General features: G+C 51.9%; 1 protein-coding gene across 3 annotated transcripts in view; it reads right to left on the minus strand.

The window, feature by feature from the left end:
• The window catches only part of Sgta (small glutamine rich tetratricopeptide repeat co-chaperone alpha), a 40,029-nt gene extending 23,770 nt beyond the window's left edge, over positions 1-16,259 (minus strand). For 2 of the 3 annotated variants that reach the window (XR_007210397.1, XM_048342059.1), the window contains exons 1-5: positions 16,150-16,259; positions 3,634-3,769; positions 2,753-2,859; positions 2,420-2,507; positions 1,690-1,789 (exon numbers count right to left, since the gene is read on the minus strand). Coding sequence is in view for 2 of the 3 variants with exons in the window: in XM_048342059.1 (XP_048198016.1) it covers positions 1,690-1,789; positions 2,420-2,507; positions 2,753-2,859; positions 3,634-3,733 (395 nt within the window). In the remaining variant the exon portion in view is untranslated. The remainder of the gene's footprint in view (positions 1-1,689; positions 1,790-2,419; positions 2,508-2,752; positions 2,860-3,633; positions 3,770-16,149) is intronic. The other variant, XM_048342060.1, reaches the window with a different exon arrangement.
• Positions 16,260-18,865: the final 2,606 nt, after the last annotated feature.

The raw sequence follows: 18,865 nt of genomic DNA on the forward strand, positions 1-18,865 counted from the left end.
AACCAAAAAGATAAAAGAAAAAAGGAAAAAAATCAATCACCTCTCTTCAGTCAAGGGGATCCATTCCAAGCCCCAGGGAAGGCTGAGCACGTGGACAGCAGTGAACCCTACACTCTTTCCCACGTAGACAGCAGAATAAAGGCTCTATTATAAAGTAGGCGCAATAGAGACTAAGTAGAGCAACCCACAGTAAAGCTGTGCCGATGTAGCCTCTGGCTCCCCTCTCTCTAGAGGCCAAGCCCATAGGAATATTTGGGGGCTGTGGTCCACTGAGGCTGCAGAGAGCAAACCAGTGAATGAGGAGAGTAGAGTGACACTTTAGGTTTTTCTTATTGAGACAATGGAATATGGCCTAGTGGTAGAGTGTTTGCCTTGCATACATGAAGCCCTGTGTTCGATTCGTCAGCACCACATATATAGAAAAAGCCAGAAGTGGCACTGTGGCTCAAGTGGTAAAGTGCTAGCCTTGATCAAAAAGAAGCCAGGGACAGTGCTCAGGCCCTGAGTTCAAGACCCAGGACTGTCAAAGAAAGAGAGAGAGACAGAGAGACAGAGAGACTGTCATAGGCTAGCCCAGAGCTCCTGCTTCCTGTGACTTCAGACCCTAGGAACCTTCATCCCTGTCACCAGAAACCAAAGACAGGCAAGGTCTCAAGTGCACTAGGACAAGTGAAGAAGTAACAGTGACTGGTGACAACAGAGACCTCAGAACACAAGGAACTGCACAGCTGCCATTTTGTTTCAGCAAAACACATCAGGCAGGCCAAGCACAGTACCTCATGCCTCTAATCCCACCAACCCAGGAGGCAGACACTGGGAGAAGCCAAGTTCAAGGCCAAAAAGTTAGCAATATCTCGGGGGCTGGGGATATGGCCTAGTGGCAAGAGTGCCTGCCTCATATACATGAGGCCCTGGGTTCGATTCCCCAGCACCACATATACAGAAAATGGCCAGAAGTGGCACTGTGGCTCAAGTGGCAGAGTGCTGGCCTTGAGCAAAAAGAAGCCAGGGACAGTGCTCAGGCCCTGAGTCCAAGCCCCAGGACTGGCCAAAAAAAAAAAAAAAAAAGTTAGCAATATCTCAACCAATAAGCCAAGCCTGCGATCCCAGAAGCATAGGCAGGCCCTGTCTGAAAAATAACTAGAGCCAAGAAAGGGTTGGGAGGGTGGCTCAAGTGGTAAAGAACTTGCCCAGCAGGCACAAAGCTCTGTCTCAGTACCTCAGGAAGAAGTGAAAAGCAGTTGCCCCAGGGTGGAGTTGGTTAATCTGGCACATCTCCTCAGGCCTCTTTCATGGGGCCCTGGTCACAGCCAAGACACCAGACCAACACTCTGTATCTGCTTCCTACTTCCTCTCCACGCCACAAAAGACTCTGGGTTGCTTGACTTCTCCAGGAAACTACTAGTCAGGGGCTAAAGGGCTGGGAGGTAGCTTGTCAGGGCCTGGGGTGCAGGCTGGTGAGCACTCTGTGACCCTGAGGCCCTGGGTTCCATGCCCCGCACCGAAAGAGAGGCAGACATATTTTTCACTCACCGCATCAAATCTATTTTCCATGAATATGCAGAATGCTCTGGAAATGGCTTGAAGTCCGAATGCCTCCCTCCACCCTCCACCCTCCACCCTCCACCCCCACCCCCACCCCCACTCCTCAGATGCCCCCTCCCCTCCTCCCTGCCTCCATCACAGTACCTGTTGCAGAAGTAGACAGCGTTAGCAGGGTTGAGCTCGATGGCCTTTCCATACAGGTGGATGGCAGCTTCAAAGTTCTCCACTTTCATCTGCTCATTTCCTGCAGGCAGACGGAGGGACAGAGGAGCGCTCACAGTTCACCCACAACACACTTGGGGGCCTGGCCATCACTATTCTGGGGTGGAATGTGACCTCACAAGCAGCAGGCAATGCCCGGGACAGGATTGGCCCAGAGCCCCTTTTACCTTGCTCTCTGGAAAGAGCCCAAGCAGACACCCAGGACCTCAGGCATGGTCCAGGGCCCCCTCCAACAGCTCTGTGTGCAGCATGCACATACACTTCCACACGCTTGCACACGCACTCTCTCTCCACTCTGTGTCATGATCAGGCATCTCCATGCACTCCTTTAATGTTTTACTATAACCAAACTTTTAAACTGCAACCTATCAGCTTTTAATACATTCTGTGGCGTGGCCTCCACCTCTGTACTGCTCTTGCTGGGCGTGGTGAGGGCAGGGTCCCGCCACACTAGTGTGGGGAGGTATCACGCCATGTCCCCTCCAGTGGCCTCTGTGAGCTATGGTCATTTTCCTCTATCTAGGCAAGTGTGTAAAAACCCAAGCCTGGCCCCAAGCAGCCGCATGGGGCCTCCAGGAGCCCCACTGGGGCTCCCCGTCCCCAAGGGCTCACAGACCACCGTCTTGAGCAGGAACGGAACTGCCTCCCTCACCTTCCGTTTTGAGGCGTTCTGCCTCCGCTGAGTCCTCGTCAGAAGGCGGGGTGTGCTCAGGGGGTCTCTGGTCCTGTGGCTTCTCCTGCTCAGAGGCGAGATGACCCCACTATGGCCCTGGCCCAAGCCACCCTCCAGCCTCATCCCTCACCAAGTGCCACCAGGAGCTGCCAGGCTCTGAGGCTCAAGGATAGGGTGCTTCTGGCCCCACCCTAGGAGGAGAAGGGCAGTGTCCCTTTCAGCCCAAGGGGTCCCAACCTTCAGGGAGACGCAGGCCACAGGCTGGGGGCCCACAGTCACTGCTGCTTTTTTTCTTTGGGGTGGAGGGCTTACCTTGCCACTGGCAGCTGCTTCAAATATTTCGGGCAGAGTCTGGGGGAGTGCCAGGTCAGTGTCCTCCACAGTCACCCCGAAGGCAGTCTCCAGGCACTGGATGGCGACTACAAGGGAAGACAGGGTACTTCCACAGTGCCCATGTGGGCTGGGAACGAGTCTTCACAGCCTTGATGCAGGGCTGACACTGTGCCCCAGGTTCCCAGTATACCTGAAGCATGTGTCCCTCAAGCTCCTGACCCTGGACACCCTCCTCCTGCCAACCTCCTGTCCCAGATATGAAGGGACGCTGGATGAGTCTGCACAACAAGACACCAGGGCAGGCAGCAATGCAGGGGCTCAGGGAGTGCCTCAGGGTCTCGAGGGGGGTCCATGTCACCTGCTGAAAGGCGGTAGGGGTGCAGCCTGGCCTGAGGCAGGAGTCTGAGGCCCCCATTGATGTCCCTCAGCACCAGTCCTGGACAGTCACATGCAGGACAGGAAATCCAGGAAGCCCTGTTTCCTCTTGACCACACAAATCAGGAGAGGCCCAGTAGGCAGACCATACCCTAACCCCAGGTAAATGGGGGGGGGGGGGGGGAACCATGTCGAATGCCACCCGGCCTGAAAGGAAAGAAGGGTTCCAGTCCAGGAACCCACTGTCCAAGGCTGTCCTCAGAACTGTGGTGCTACAGGGAGGGCCAGGCTGAAGCAGACAGGATGGCCAGCCCAGCACCTAGCAGCATATGAAAGCCCAGGCAGGGATGCCCATGAGAGGCAAGAACACTGCAGAAGCACCACTCAAAGAATATTCTGGAAGCAATGAGATGACAAACCCCAGAGCTCAGCCTAATTCCAGTGCATGGCACTGTGTGGGGTGTCCCATGGTCTGGGGTACCTACCTTCCAAGCTCTCCTGGGCATCGGACGAGAGTCCACCATGCCGGAGCTGGTCCTGCAGGAACCGGATGATGGCATAGGCCAGGCGCTTCCGGTTGTCCATCTTGAGACAGGCAGGGGCAACACAGGTGTTCAGGATCTACGGGACAAGTAGGCATGGTGAGCTCTTCTCCCTGTGGGGCCCATGCACACTCTGCCACCACGAGAGCCACACTAAATGGCCAGCCAATTCCACATCACAGCTGCTGAGGTAGGAGTGTGCCCATGTTACAGACAGAGGCCCCAGGGTTTGCTGATCTGCCTGAACACCCAGAATGACCTGGTCCCAGGGGCCAAGGTAGCCCAAGCTGTTGCCTTTGAGCAGCCCTTTCCTCAGCTTACCACATTGTGAAATGTCACTAAACAATAAGCCAGCGCCTTGCATGGACAGAAGCGTGTGGCTAGGCTGGGAATATGGCCTAGTGGCAAGAGTGCTTGCCTTGTATACATGAAGACCCGGGTTCAATTCCCCAGCACCACATATATAGGAAACGGCCAGAAGTGGCACTGTGGCTCAAGTGGCAGAGTGCTAGCCTTGAGCAAAAAGAAGCCAGGGACAGTGCTCAGGCCCTGAGGCAAGCCCCAGGGATGGCACAAAAAAAAAAGAAGTGTGTGGCTGTTCACCCTGCTCCTCACTCCCTGCCCAAAAGCTCCAGTACACAGCCTCCCAATTCTCCCAGAAAAGCTAGACAGTGACATCAGGAGAGTTCTGGAATGTGGAGACGAGGCCCATGGCGGCTCTTTCCTCACACAATGACTATGGGTGCCTGTGCTCCTCACGTAGGCAAGGAATGCCACACAGGGCTGGGGCTCGCTGCCTGCCACCTGGCAGTGCCACCACAGCCGCTCAGCCTCCAAGCCAACAAGAGACATGGGGCATTCTGACCAACCATCTAATGGCAGCAGCAACACTGGGACGCCTTGTCCTGGACTGCCCCAAGCCTCAGCTCCGAACCTGAGACAGGGACCTCCTTTGGAAACAAGGACTTCACAAGTGTCACAAGTTGCCCTGTTGATACCACAGAGGGACACATGGACATGCAGTGAGATGGTGGGAGGACAGTGGCGGCAGCAACACAGACATGGTGCATGGGGGTCCCAAGCTGAGGGTCCCTGGGGGCTCCACAAGAGCGAGGTCTGACCACACAGGTTGCAGGCTTGTAGCCTAATTCTCAGAGAACTGGTCCCATGGTGCATGGCCATCTGATGGCCATCCGAGCTCCTACACACAGAGGACAGGTTTGGTCAGCTCTGGTCACCGATCAGGGCAAAGTGACAGAAGCCAGAAGCTCAGAAGCTGGATACCCTGGGGCTTCAGGAGCCAAATCTACATCTGTAATGGGATTGAGAAGCCCCATCATGGCTGCCGTGATGTCGGGGGACACTAAGCAAAGTTCCCAAGCCCAATGTTCTCAGTGTCCTGCGGCCCATCGCCAATGTAACTGTGGCTCAGGGTACAGCTGTATATCTGTGAGAGCCTCAGTCACTGGTGGCGACCAGTTCTCTCTGGAGCACTGGCTCCCCTGAGTGTCCAACTGAAGCACCAGGACACCAGGGTGGGAGCTGGCTTTGGACAGGTGGAGGCCATGCTGCGGGTCACAGCAGCAATGAGAAAGTTCCTTAGGGAGTAAGGCGTGGGGTGCCCTGGAGCGCTGCGAGGCGTGACAAAGGACAGAAGCCTGTGCCTTCTGCACCTGCATGTCTCATCTCCCTTGATGGACTAGGCAGGCAGGGACAGGGCTAGCCCTTTCAGTGCTATCACAGGACCCTGGGTTGGCCCAAGGCAGGTGGAGTAGTGGGCAGACCTGAGATGTGGGGGTAGGTGAGGGGCCTCCATGAGAAGTGTGGGGGGGTGCACATGGGAGGGGCTTTTACCACTAGGCTGAGAGACCACCAGGTACACACTCAAAGTGCATTTGCTGGCTACAGACAAGCCAGGCCTCACTCTTGTGCTTCTGTCTGTCACGGCTGCTTCCCAGTGGTCCCTTGCTCTGCTGTGCCCTGATCCAGTTCTCATAAAATAGCTACAATACCAGTCCCCTGCAGCAGCACACTGCTGGCGGCCCCAGGCACCCCCGATGCACCCCAGCTGTGCAACACCACCAGGCAGCACTGCGTCCCCTAAGCTCTGTGGGGTGAAGTCCAAACCAGGCCTGTGTGGACCTGGGGTCCTCAAAGTGGAGCTCAGGTGAGGCTTGATCCAACTCAAATGGAGAAATAACAGGAAACATAGCCAGGCATTGGTGGCTCACGCCTGTAATCCTAGCTACTCAGGAGGCTGAGATCTGAGGATCATGGCTCTAAGTCAGCCCAGGCAGGAACATAAGAAACTTTTTTTCTTTTTTAGCAGAGCACTATCCTTGAGCAAAAAAAGTTCAGGGGCTGCACCCAGGCCCAGATTTAAGCCCCAGGACCAAAAAAACAAAAAGGGGGGAGAGGGAAATGGGACACAGAGGTAGACATGCTCGGGAGATGCCATGTGAGGGCAGAGATGGGACAAAGCTTTGACAAGCTCATCTGCCACCAGGATGCGGGGACAGGCCCTGGAGGAAGCCTGCCTTGGTCTCAGGCCTCTGGCTCCAGGACTCTTGAAAGCAGAAGGCTCTGTTCCTCAGGCCTCATGGCGCATGAAACTGTACCATGGTGCCCAGGGAGGCTGGCAGGGTTAGGATGGGCACCACAGGCCCAGTCCCCAGACAGCTTTCAGCAGCAGGTTGGCCCTATTTTTAGAAGCGGGCCTGGACTGAACCCAGGGTCAGCCAGAAGGACGCACATGCTATGAACATGGACACAAATACATGTTCACTCACAAAAGACGTGGCCCAAACACAGGCAGGATGACTGGCTGTGCACCCCCAGGGACCTAGGGGCCAGTCTCTCTGACCTAGCATGAAGCTCATACCATGAACTAAAAGTCCACCTTAATCACAAGGGGCTGGGCACGCATACCCACACAGATGCATGAAGGCTCTGTGTGACATGGCACAGGGTAAAGGACCCAACACTGGGCACAAGCTCTGCTGCAAGTGGGTCTCAGCCATCAGCTTTGGGAAATACCTGCTATGTACAGGGGTTCTGCTCCATTTTTTTTTTTTTTTTTTTGGTCAGTCCTGGGCCTTGGACTCAGGGCCTGAGCACTGTCCCTGGCTTCCTTTTTGCTCAAGGCTAGCACTCTGCCACTTGAGCCACAGCGCCACTTCTGGCTGTTTTCTGTATATGTGGTGCTGGGGAATCGAACCCAGGGCCTCATGTATACGAGGCAAGCTCTCTCGCCACTAGGCCATATCCCCAGCCCCTCTGCTCCATTTTTTTTAAACGTGTGCCAGTACTGGGCCTTGAACTCAGGGCCTGGCACTGTCCCTGAGCTTCTTTTGCCCAAGTCTGGTTCTCTACCATTTGAGCCACAGCTCTACTTCTGGCTTTTTAATGGTTAAGTGGAGATAAAGAGTCTCATAAACTTCCCTGCCCAAGCTGGCTTTGAACTGTGATTCTCAGATGTCAGCCTCCTGAGTACTAGGATTGCAGGCAGGAGCCACCAGTCCCTGGTCATTTTGTCTGTTTGCAACAGCGCCTGGCTATGTTGCCTAGGTGGTCTTGAGGGCCTAGGCTCAGATGATTCTCCTATGGCAGCCTCCTGAGTGCTGGGATGACTGGCTGGGATGAGAGCCTAGCTTATCAGACAAGTTAACAGGAGTCAATTCTAAAGGCACTCTGTGGCTCTTCTCACCCATCTCCCCACCATGCTCTGCAAAGCTAGGTGTGGCACATCTCTTTCAGACCATTTTACTCCTTGTGCAATGGTTCTGAATGGCCTGGGGACACTGGGAAATACTGTTGGCTGTCACATCTGGGAGCTCCTGACATGGAGTAGAAAGAGGCCAGGGTGCTGTCCAGTACCCCCTCCCCCCCTCAGGGACCAGAATACAGACGCTCCATGAGCCAATCACTAGAGAAGGCACTCACTCCACACGTTCCATCATCCTTCTCCACCGGCCTCTCCAGCACTGGCCACCGGCACCTCTCAGATGGAGGCAGCCACAGGCAAGACAAGATCGAACCCACAGCAGCCTGATCTGACTGTTCTTCCCTTGAGAGCTCTGATGCTATGTCCTGCCCTTAAAACGTCCCCAGCAAGGCAAATGACCCATCTTCCCTAGAAAGCAATGATCAGGCCTCCTGCCTGCAGTGCCCAATGTACGGTTCAGCCTGTCCAGGATGGTGCTGGCAGTAAGGTACCAAGATGGTACACAGCAAGGTCAAGGATGCAGATGCCTTGTGGGTCTCTCTCTGTTCCAGAATGCGGGGGGGGGGGGGGGTGATGGTGAGGGATCTGGGCCCTGTGGCTCACATCTGCAATCTTAGCCACTTGGAAGGCTGAGATCTAGAGGTTTTACTAGTGATTTGAAGCCAGCCCAGGCAGAAAAGTTCAAACTACTGGCCAAAAACCAGGCTAGTGGCATGGCTTAAGTGGTTGAACACCAGCTTTGAATAAAGCCCAGCAAGTATAAGGGTTCAAATCACAGTACTACCTCCCCCAAAGTGGGGGTGAGAGAAGCCAGAAAAAGAAAAAGGTCACTAGGGTGGTAAACACCTGTAGAACCAGCTCCCAGGAAACAGAGACAGGATTGCAAATTCTTTTTTTTTTGCCAGTCCTGGGCCTTGGACTCAGGGCCTGAGCACTGTCCCTGGCTTCTTTTTGCTCAAGGCTAGCACTCTACCACTTCAGCCACAGCACCACTTCTGGCAGTTTTCTCTATATATATGGTAATGGGGAATCAAACTCAGGGCTTCATGTATGCGAGGCAAGCACCCTTGCCACTAGGCCATATCCCCCAGGCCCAGGATTGCGAATTCTAAGCCAGCCTGGGGCTCCATATTGAAACTGACACCTCTCCCCTCCCATGCCCCCCGCCCCCCGCAATCAGCCAGTTCATGACCCCACAAACAGGAAATGTCTAGAACAGGTGAACCTAGAGCCTGGAGAAGGAGGTGATAGAATGTTCTAGAATCAAGAGATGTCTGCACAACCTTGCATTTCATAATTATTATAGCTTTCTTTTTTTTTTTTTTAAGGGATAAGCCCCAAAGAACTATTCACTGTGCAACTGAGGAGAGAATTCTAGAGGCCAGAGATGAGGAAGGGCCAGAGCCCAGAGTGCAAACCGCCAGCCACGGAACCCCAGGCCCATGCGGCTCACTCACAAGGAGGGAGTTCAATGAGCACTCAAAGGGGGCTGGGAATATGGCCTAGTGGCAAGAGTGCTTGCCTTGTATACATGAAGCCCTGGGTTCGATTCCTCCGCACCACATATATAGAAAACGGCCAGAAGTGGCGCTGTGGCTCAAGTGGCAGAGTGCTAGCCTTGAGCAAAAAGAAGCCAGGGGGGGCTGAGGATATGGCCTAGTGGCACAAGTGCTTGCCTTGCATACATGAGGCCCTGGGTTCGATTCCCCAGCACCACATATACAGAAAATGGCCAGAAGGGGCGCTGTGGCTCAAGTGGCAGAGTGCTAGCCTTGAGCAAGAATAAGCCAGGGACAGTGCTCAGGCCCTGAGTCCAAGCCCCAGGACTGGCCAAAAAAAAAAAAAAAAAGAAGCCAGGGACAGTGCTTAGGTCCTGAGTTCAAGCCCCAACACTAATAAATAAAGAATAAGAATTGTTTAGGGGCTGGGAGTATGGCCTAGTGGCAAGAGTATTTGCCTTATATACATGAGGCCCTGGGTTGTATTCCTCAGCACCACATATACAGAAAATGGCCAGAGATGGCACTGTGGCTCAAGTGGCAGAGTGCTAGCTTTGAGCAAAAAAGAAGCCAGGGACAGTGCTCAGGCCCTGAGGTCACGGCCTAGGACTGGCCCTAAATAAATAAATAAATAAATAAATGAGTCCTCAGAGGAAAAGCTAGTTGCTCCGCAAACTGGGCTGGGAGAAAACTAGACAAGTCCAAATGCAGCAGTGGTACACACTGGACACCATGCTGAAAATGAGCTCTACAACCTGTGAGTAGAGATGGGAGAGAAAAACTGGTAGACAGTGAGGAAGGGGTGAAATATACTATTTACCTGGCTTATGTAACCCCTCTATACATTACCCTTATAATAATAAAAAAATTTAAGAAAAACTAAACTAAACGAAAAGCTGGGTGCTGGTAGCTCACGTCTGCCATCCTAGCTTCCCAGGAGACTGAGGTCTAAGGATCACCACTCGAAGCCAGCCCAAGCAGAAAAGTGCATGAGACTCATTTCCAATAAACTACTCAGAGAAAGTCAGAAGCAGTGCTGTGTGGCTCAGGTGGTAGAGTGCTAGTGTTGAGCACTAAGAGGCTCAAAGACAGTGCCCAAACCCTGAGTTCAAGCCCAGGACCAAAAGAATACAAAAAACAAAAAACCTACAAAGTCTGTTCACCCTCAAAATCAAAGGCCTATGCAAAATGCCAAAATAGTTTTGATTTACATGAGCTTTTTCTTTTAAAATGACTGTTTCAAATGACAGCATTATTCACAATAGTGAAGAAAAACAAATTGTCTATGAACAGATAGCTGAATGGAAACATACAATGTGGTCTACATGCATGCTGGAATATTACACAGCCATGAAGAGGAATTGTGCTCTGACACATGACTACAACATGGAGGGACTGAGGACATGGTGCTCAGTGACACTGCAAAGGACACCTGCTACAAGATTCCATTCACAGGAGCTCCAGAAAGACAGAAAGTAGGACGGGGTTGCCAGGGACCAATGGGAGGGAAGATGGCTTTGAACAGGAACAGTTTAAGTGTGGGAGAATGAAGGTTCTGTAGATGGTGGGGACGGCCACCTGCTGTATGACTGTGCTACATGATGCTGGACAGTGCACCTCACATGGTTAAAATGGTGACTGGCTTTTAGAATAAGTACAACCACCAGATGGGCTGTCCAAGCCTAGGGCCCTTCCTTTGGCTGGAAACCTGTGACTCTAGACTTGGGTTCTTTTGTGCACTGCATTCTAAATCTAGGTGAAAGGCCATGCACCAGTGGCTCACGCTTATAATCTTAGTCTCTTAGGAGACTGAGATCTGAGGATCACAGTTTGAAGCCAGTCCAGGCAAGGGAGTCTGTGAGACTCTTCTCTTCAATGAGCCACCAGAAAACCAGAAGTGGAGCTATGACTAACATGGCAGAACGCCAGCCTTGAGTGACAAAGCTCAGGGACAGTGCCCAGGCCCTGAGTTCAAGCCTCAGGGACAGCAGACACATACATATACGCACAAATAAATAAATCTAGGTCAAAGGTCAGCTCCGTCCAGGTGCCAAGGCAGATTTCTAGAATGTTCATACTTAATGATACAAAGACTGGCTGAGGAGGATGGCTGCACCTACCTTATCTACCTCAGAGCAAAGGTAAAGACCTAGAAGGCTGTGGTATGGGGGGACAGGCTCTGCCCCCAGTGGTAATCCACTGAGACCACCTCAGGCCCAGGCTACTTGAGGCCCAGGCCATTCAGAGGGCCCTTTCTCTGTGGAAAACATGGAGTGTGAAAACGTGGGTGTTGGAGAGCTGGGGCCACAAATTCCCTCCAGGCATTAACAGAGAACTAAGGAGGAAGCCTGAACTTTGGCCTGGCTCTGAGCCTGCGATTCGAGCAAGGAACGGGACAACACGGATGGCTGAGTGTCCCACACAATGTTGGCATGCCTCAGTTCCTAGCTGCCCTACCGCCTCTGTGCCTCAAGGCCTTTGCACACATCGCGCCCTGTTCCCCCAAAATGGCTCACTTTCTTTCTTTTTCTTTTTTTTTGGGCCAGTCCTGGGGCTTGGACTCAGGGCCTGAGCACTGTCCCTGGCTTCTTTTTGCTCAAGGCTAGCACTCTGCCACTTGAGCCACAGCGCCCCTGCTGGCCATTTTCTGTATATGTGGTGCTGGGGAATCGAACCCAGGGCTTCAAGTATACGAGGCAAGCACTCTTGCCACTAGGCCATATCCCCAGCCCCTGGCTCACTTTCTTAAATAAAGCTTTATGAACACACACAAGCATTGAGGGCTATCTGTGGCAAAGCTGGGCAGGGGTGAAGGTGAAGACCTGAAGCCCACAAGGTTGCTCTGGGGAGCACCTGCTCAGGAGCAACTCTACCAGCAAAGCTACTGGGCCCCTGCCACAGGGGTTGAAACATCCAGGGGGCAGGTGGGTATGGGGCCTGGGAAGGGCCACCTGGAGGAGGCCCGATTGCAGAGGATGGACAGAGGAGGTCCAGGCATAAAGCCTTGCATTCTGCTGTTTGCACTGCCTGCCCTGTGAACTGGGGACCTGGCTGCAGGTTCTGTCTGTTGGGCTTCCCTCCGTTGGACCCTCACTTGCCAACAACTGTAGTCAGAGGAAGAGAGCTTCTCCGATGAGCGTGACTATCCCGGGCTCGACCCAGGGTCCCCCCACAGACCCTGAGACTGTATCCAGGGCCTCTGTCCTGCTGGGGTCCCAGGATACTGCCCACATTGAAAACCACACACTTAGCAGTAAGAAGAGAGGGGGGTCCCTGAAGCTGGGGCCCCCGGACTCACACAGCTATCCTGGTATCTAGTAGTGGAGGGGAGCAGGCTGAATATTTTGTCACAAATAACTAACTCAGGGTCTCCCCCTTGGCCCTGATGGCATCTTAGCTGCCTCAGTCTCCCTCCTGGCCCCTGCAGGGGCTGAGTAGCACCCCTGAACTTTATGCACTCCACACTAGGACCTCCCTAAGTCATGACAACCACAGGGGTCCACAAACATCAAAGTGCCCTGACTGAAGAGTGGGGGAAAGATGGGCTCCAGGTAAGGCCAGGGCAGACTTGTGGCCCAGCAAATTCTGAATGGAAGCTTCCAGAAGATGGCCATTCAGGGTCCTGGACCTCAGAACAGCACTGTGGCAGATATCCACATCCCCAGGCTAAGTGCTAGCCTCAGCACACCCGCCTGGGGGGCTGCAAGAGTGTTGCCCATCCCTCAGTCGGGAGGCCAGGATGGTGCCACAGAGTACCCGGCTTTAGCTGTTCATACAAGTTGGGGCTCACCTGGGCCCTGCACTGGGGGTAGGAGACTGCAATTTCTGCCACCACTCAGGGCTGCTCCTCTGCTCACTGGCATCTCCAGCAAGGCCTGACTCTTCATGGGGAGGGAGAGAGGGAGAGGGAGAGAGAGGGAGAGGGAGGGAGAGGGAGAGGGAGAGGGAGGGAGAGAGAGAGAGAGAAAGAGAGAGAGAGAGAGAGAGAGAGAGAGAGAGAGAGAGTCCCACAAAATTACCCAGCAGCCTGTGGCCAGCACAGACATCATCAGATCACTGACAAACTCAGAGCCACGTGATTGAGTTCTAAGGGGAGATCATGTCTCTTTGGCCCATTTCCTCCTTGGTACAAGATAACAAAAGGGCCAGTTGTGGCTCACAAGTATATTTCAAGCTACTCCAGAGAAAGAGATCAGGAAATGGTAGTTTGAGGCAAAAAGTTAGTGAGAGACCCCCCCCCCAACTCAACATCAAATCAAGGTTTGGTGGTGGCGCATGCCTGCAAGCCCAACTATTGAGAAGTTAGGAAGAGAGGTTCAAGTAGCTCAGACAAAAATGTGAAACACTCGTGGAAAAACAATGAAAGCAAACTTGGCTCAGTTTCTGCCTACCAAATGTAAGATCCTAAGGGCAAACCCCAGTACTACAAAAAAAAAAAAAAGTAATAAATAGTATCTAGCCTGTTAACCTGTAGTTTCTTCCATCCCTTCAACCTTCAATCCAGGCAGGATCTTAGCACAATCATGAACAACTAGTTCATGCCAACTGAGCTGGAAGAGGCTATCAAGGGACCCCAACCTGGGACAAACCTAAACCTACTAATGCCTGCTTCTAGATTCACCTCAGCTAAAATCCTTGGCCACCACAGATTTTCTAGCTCGAAACAGGCACACTGCAATCCATGAGAGAGCACAGTTCCAGGATGAGGGGACAGTTTCTAAGCTGGACAGAGCAGCAATGCCCCCAGCCTCACAGGCCAGGTCTCTGGGACAATGCTCCACTTGGCCTTGGCCATTATAGCTCAAACTGAACTGTAGATGAATTGTGAACTGTCCCAGGAGCCTGGCCAGATCCCCATGGGACTTTAGTCCAAAAGCTGGAACTGGCCAGCTCTCTGGTCAAACATGCAACCTAGGATCACTTCATGCTCACACCTTGAGGTGGCTACTACTTGACTCCCCACTCTGCAGAAGGGTAAACTAAGGACCAGAAAGATCCTGGGGCAACCCAAGGTCCCAGCAATAAATAACTTAAACCAGGAGCTCTGAACCTAGGCATTCTGATTCCTGCACCTAAACTCCAACATTCCCCACCAAATTGGGTGTACATACATATGTATGTGTACACATGTACACACGCACACATACACACACACCAAACTGCACACAATTTTCAGGGCTCACACATCTCTGTGGAGACCTAAATTATGATGAGTTACTAGTCAAGGGTAGGATTTTCTTGTGGTGTGAATGCCAGTACTGGGGCTTGAACTAAAGGCTGACACCCTACCATTTGAAACACACCTCCAGTCTGGCTTTTTGCTAGTTAGTGGAAGATGAGTCTTACTGAGGGAGGTGTTGATGTTAATAATCCTTGCTACTGAGGGGGCTCAGATCTGAGGAACACAGTTTGAAGTAAGCCCTAGCAGAAAAGTCCTTGAGACTCGTCTCTTATTAATCACCTAAAAGCCAGAAGTAAAGCTGTGGCTCGAGCGGTAGAACACTAGCCTTGACCAAAAAAAACACGTGAAGCTTGGCACTTGTTGTCTCATGCCTGTAATTCTAGCTACTCAGGAAGCTGAGATCTAAGGATTAAATTTGAAGCCAGCCTGGGCAGAGAAGTCCATAAGACTCTTTTATGTACAGTTAATCACAGAAAAAGCTAGAAGTGGCACTGTAACCTAAGCGGTAGAGCACTAGCCCTGAGCAAAAAAGGAGCTCAGGGACAGCGCCCAGGCCCAGAGTTCAAGCAATAGGACCAGAAAAAAAATAATTTAAATAAATAAATAAATGGCTGGGAATATGGCCTAGTGATAGAGTGCTTGCTTCCTATACATGAAGCCCTAGGTTCAATTCCTCAGCACCACATACATAGAAAACAGCCAGAAGTGGCGTGGCGCTGTGGCTCAAGTGGCAGAGTGCTAGCCTTGAACAAAAGAGAAGCCACGGACAGTGCTCAGGCCCTAAGTTCCCAGGACAGGCAAAAACAAAATAAATAGCCAAGTGAAAGTGCCATGGGCCTAAGTTAGGACCCAAGTACCACCCACACCCACCCAATAGATTTTTCTGCAGAGGCTGGCTTCAAACCTTTATCCTCAGACCTCACGCTCCTGAGCAGACAGTATGACAGGCGTGAGCCCCAGGAGCCTGGCGAGGGTAGGATTTTTAGCAGCAGCAGTTTTAGAGCTAATCCTTCCCTACGGAGTGTCCTGAGTTGCAGCATGCTGAGCACTGTCCCTGATCTCCACCATTCATTCCATGACAACTACATATTCCAAAACATAGCCTAAGGTGCCTAGGGGACAGAACTACCCCCAGTTGAAAACCACTGTGAGAAGCTACACAAAACAAGATCAAGAGATACAAACAATCAAGAACAGTTAAAAATCATTCAACCTCCTCAGTGAGGCAGACATTCCAAATATTTTTCTGACAGGTCTTCACCAAAAAAAGAAAAAAATGGCCAGTCTCTCATAAGTGTCCATCCACTGCCAGTGAACATCTGAGGGCCATGCAACCTCCAAACTACTCTGAGAGGCTTACACTTTTACAGCTAATCTATAGAGCAGAAACGGCAGCTCAGAGAGGGAAAGGCACATGCCCGAAGCCACACAGCCAGCCAGGGAGAGGCAGTGGTAGGTCCTCCATCCCACATTTCTCCACTCTACTTCCACATACAAAAAAGACCCTAACTGAGAACCAGACCTAAGAACTGCCATCCTTTTGGGGGAAGGGAGAGTTCCCCACTTTTGTGCTGGACTCTGCGTCCAATCTACTCAGACAAACTGTGATAATGTCCGATTTAGAGACGGGAAACTGAGGCTTTTGAGCAGACTGGTTTTGAAAAATTAGCCCAATGTAAAGTTGAAGCGCGGAGATAAACGAGGTCTCCTGGGTGTGAGGGCCGGTGTTTCCAGGCGGGGACAAACGGGGTCCCCCGAGTTTGACGGCCCGTGTTTCCCGGCAGCTCACACACGAGGACCACAAGTCCGGCGCCTTCCCTCACTGCCACAACCCGCGTGGTCCCCTTCACACGCCGGAGCAGCGGCATTTTCTGGGCCTTGCTCGACGCCGCCCTGCCTCAGTTTCCACTCCGTGCCGCCCACTCACAGGATTTACCCGACTCAAAGACGCCGGCCTCACACCTTATTCCTCTGACCGGCTCCTGAACCCCCGAAAGACCCGAGCTGCAGATATCCCGGGCCACCGAACTCACCACAGAGAGACCCCAACTCACCTCACAAGCGACCGAACCCCGACCCACCGACGGCTGCGCCTGCGCACCGTGGCGCCGTCCGGCCCCGCCCCCTTTCCGAGGCGCCTGCGCCGTGCCAGTTTGTTTTCGGACTGCGCAAGCGCACTCTTGACCGAGGAGGGTTTGGGCGGAAGTGGCGCGATTTGGAGGCGGGAACAAGCTGGTCTTTAGGGCAACTGACATCTGAGGCCGGAAATTGGGCTGTGAAGCGGTGCATGGTGGGTGGGTGAGAGACTCCTGAGGGTCCGCGGAGCGGACCACGTGGTGCGAGGCTGGACACGTGACTGCCGCGGCGCCAGAGCGCCGGCGTCCGCACCTTCCCGGATGCTGGGTGAAGGGGAGCGCTGTTTCCCGCTCTCTTTGTCCACGGATTCCCCTCTCAGGCACAGATACGTCCTTCTGTGCCTTCCATCCGTACCGAGTAAACGGCCGGTGGATAACTATTGCAAGCCAACTTGTGAACAGCAGCAATGTGGGAGAATGCAGTCAAGAGTTCAGTGCATAACCTACAAAATTAAGAGTGAGGAGAGGGGAGGATCAGTGAGAATGCTCAAAGGGGTGACATCGTGAACTGCTATGTTAAAAGGCAACTCCTTTGTAAAATACCTAAAGATAATTTTTTTTCCAGCCCTGGGGCTTGAACCCAGAGCCTGGGAACTACTCCAGAGCTTTTTACTCAAGGCTAGCATTCCACCACTTGAGCCATGGCTTTTTCTGTTTATGTGATGCTGTGTAATTGAACCAGGGCTTCTATGCATGCTAGGCAAGCACTCTACCACCAAGCTACATTCCTGGCCCTCTTTTTTCTAAGTTTAAAAGTTTGGGGTTTGGGGGGGGAGGAGGGGGGCTAAGAAAGTGGCTTAATGGTAGGGTAGGGTGCTTGCCTAGCACGCATGAAGCCTTGGGTTCTATTTCTCAGTACCACCTAAACAGAAAAAGCTGGAAGTGGCGCTGTGGCTCAAGTGGTAAAGTGCTAGCCTTGAGCAAAAAGAAGCACAAAAGGCTGGGAATGTGGCTTTGTGGTAGTGTTTGCTAGCACGGATGAAGCCCTGGGTTTGATTCCTCAGTACCACATAGACAGAAAAGGCCAGAATTGGTATTGTGGCTCAAGTGGTAGAGTGCTAGCCTTGACCAATGCAGCTCAGGGACAGTGCTCAGGCCCTGAGTTCAAGCCCCAAGACTGGCCAAAAAAAAAGAAGCTCAAGGACAGTGCCTAAGCTCTGAATTCAAACCCCAGCACTGGGGGGGGGGGGGGAAGGGGGGGAGAGCAACAAAGTACTCTAATAGTGGGATAGACAGAGTAGAACTTAAATTAGAATGTAAAATAAATTTCAATATCATACATTATGGAGGAGAGACTGAATAGTCTAGGAGAGGAATTAACGGGGGAAAAAACCCAAAGGGCTCTGGGCACATCTAGCCCCTGTAGGTTATATAGGTCACCTTAGACAATAGCTGGCACTTCTACTCTCTTGGGAGAAGGAGTCTTACCAGTCCCTTTGCTGCCAATAAACCTTTTCTTTGTTCTTTGTACCTGGATGCCTTCATGGTTTTCTGGCAAAGTCTAATTTATTTATGTTTCTTTTTCTTTCTTTTTGCCAGTCCTGGAGCTTGGACTCAGGGCCTGAGCACTGTCCCTGGGCTTCTTTTTGCTCAAGGCTAGCACTCTGCCACTTGAGCCATAGTGCCAGTTCTGGCCATTTTCTGTATATGTGGTGCTGGGGAATTGAACCCAGGGCTTCATGTATATAAGGCAAGCACTCTTGCCACTAGGCCATATTCCCAGCCCCAAAGTCTAATTTAGTCTAACACTTAGACACTCTATTCCTTAAGATGCTAGATGTTGGTGGGGGGAACCTTCAAAAAAGCTTTAAGATGCAATAAAAGTTAAAAAAAAATCTGAATCTAGCTGGGTGCCAGTGGTTCATGCCTGTAATCCTAGCTACTCAGGAGGCTGAGATCTGAGGATCACAGTGTGAAGCCAATCTGGGCAGGAAAGTCTGTGAGACTTATCTCCAATAGCTGGAAGTGGCTCTGTGGCTCAAGTGGTACAGTGCAGGCATTGAAACTTAGAAGTTAAGGAACAGTGCCCAGGCCCAGAGTTCAAGACCCACAACCGACCAAAAAAAAAAAAAAGATATGAAAATAGTTCAGGGGCTGGGAATATGGCCTAGTGGCAAGAGTGCTTGCCTCGTATACATGAGGCCCTGGGTTCGATTCCCCAGCACCACATATATATAAAATGGCCAGAACTGGCGCTATGGCTCAAGTGGCAGAGTGCTAGCCTTGAGCAAAAAGAAGCCCAGGGACAGTGCTCAGGCCCTGAGTCCATGCTCCAGGACTGGCAAAAAGAAAGAAAGAAAACCATTCAGACATCCCACAATATATCAGTAGGTACAAGAAATGTGATACCTATATACAATGGAATTTTACACAGCCATTTAGAAAGAATAGGGAAATGGATGGAAGTAGAACAAATCATAGTAAGTGAGGCAAGCCAAGCCCAGAGAAATAAACGGCACATATTCTCCCTGATATTTGGAAATTGGCCTTAAGATACACTGGGATATGATTAAAACACACACACACACAGAGACCAAGAGAGGATACTCTTAGGAAACACAACTGTGCAATGACTAATTGCCTCATTATATAAAAATATACATATTGAAATGAAATCCAAGATGTGGAAACAAGA

The sequence above is a fragment of the Perognathus longimembris genome, chromosome 3 (genome assembly GCF_023159225.1).
Source record: "Perognathus longimembris pacificus isolate PPM17 chromosome 3, ASM2315922v1, whole genome shotgun sequence".
NCBI lineage: Eukaryota > Metazoa > Chordata > Mammalia > Rodentia > Heteromyidae > Perognathus > Perognathus longimembris.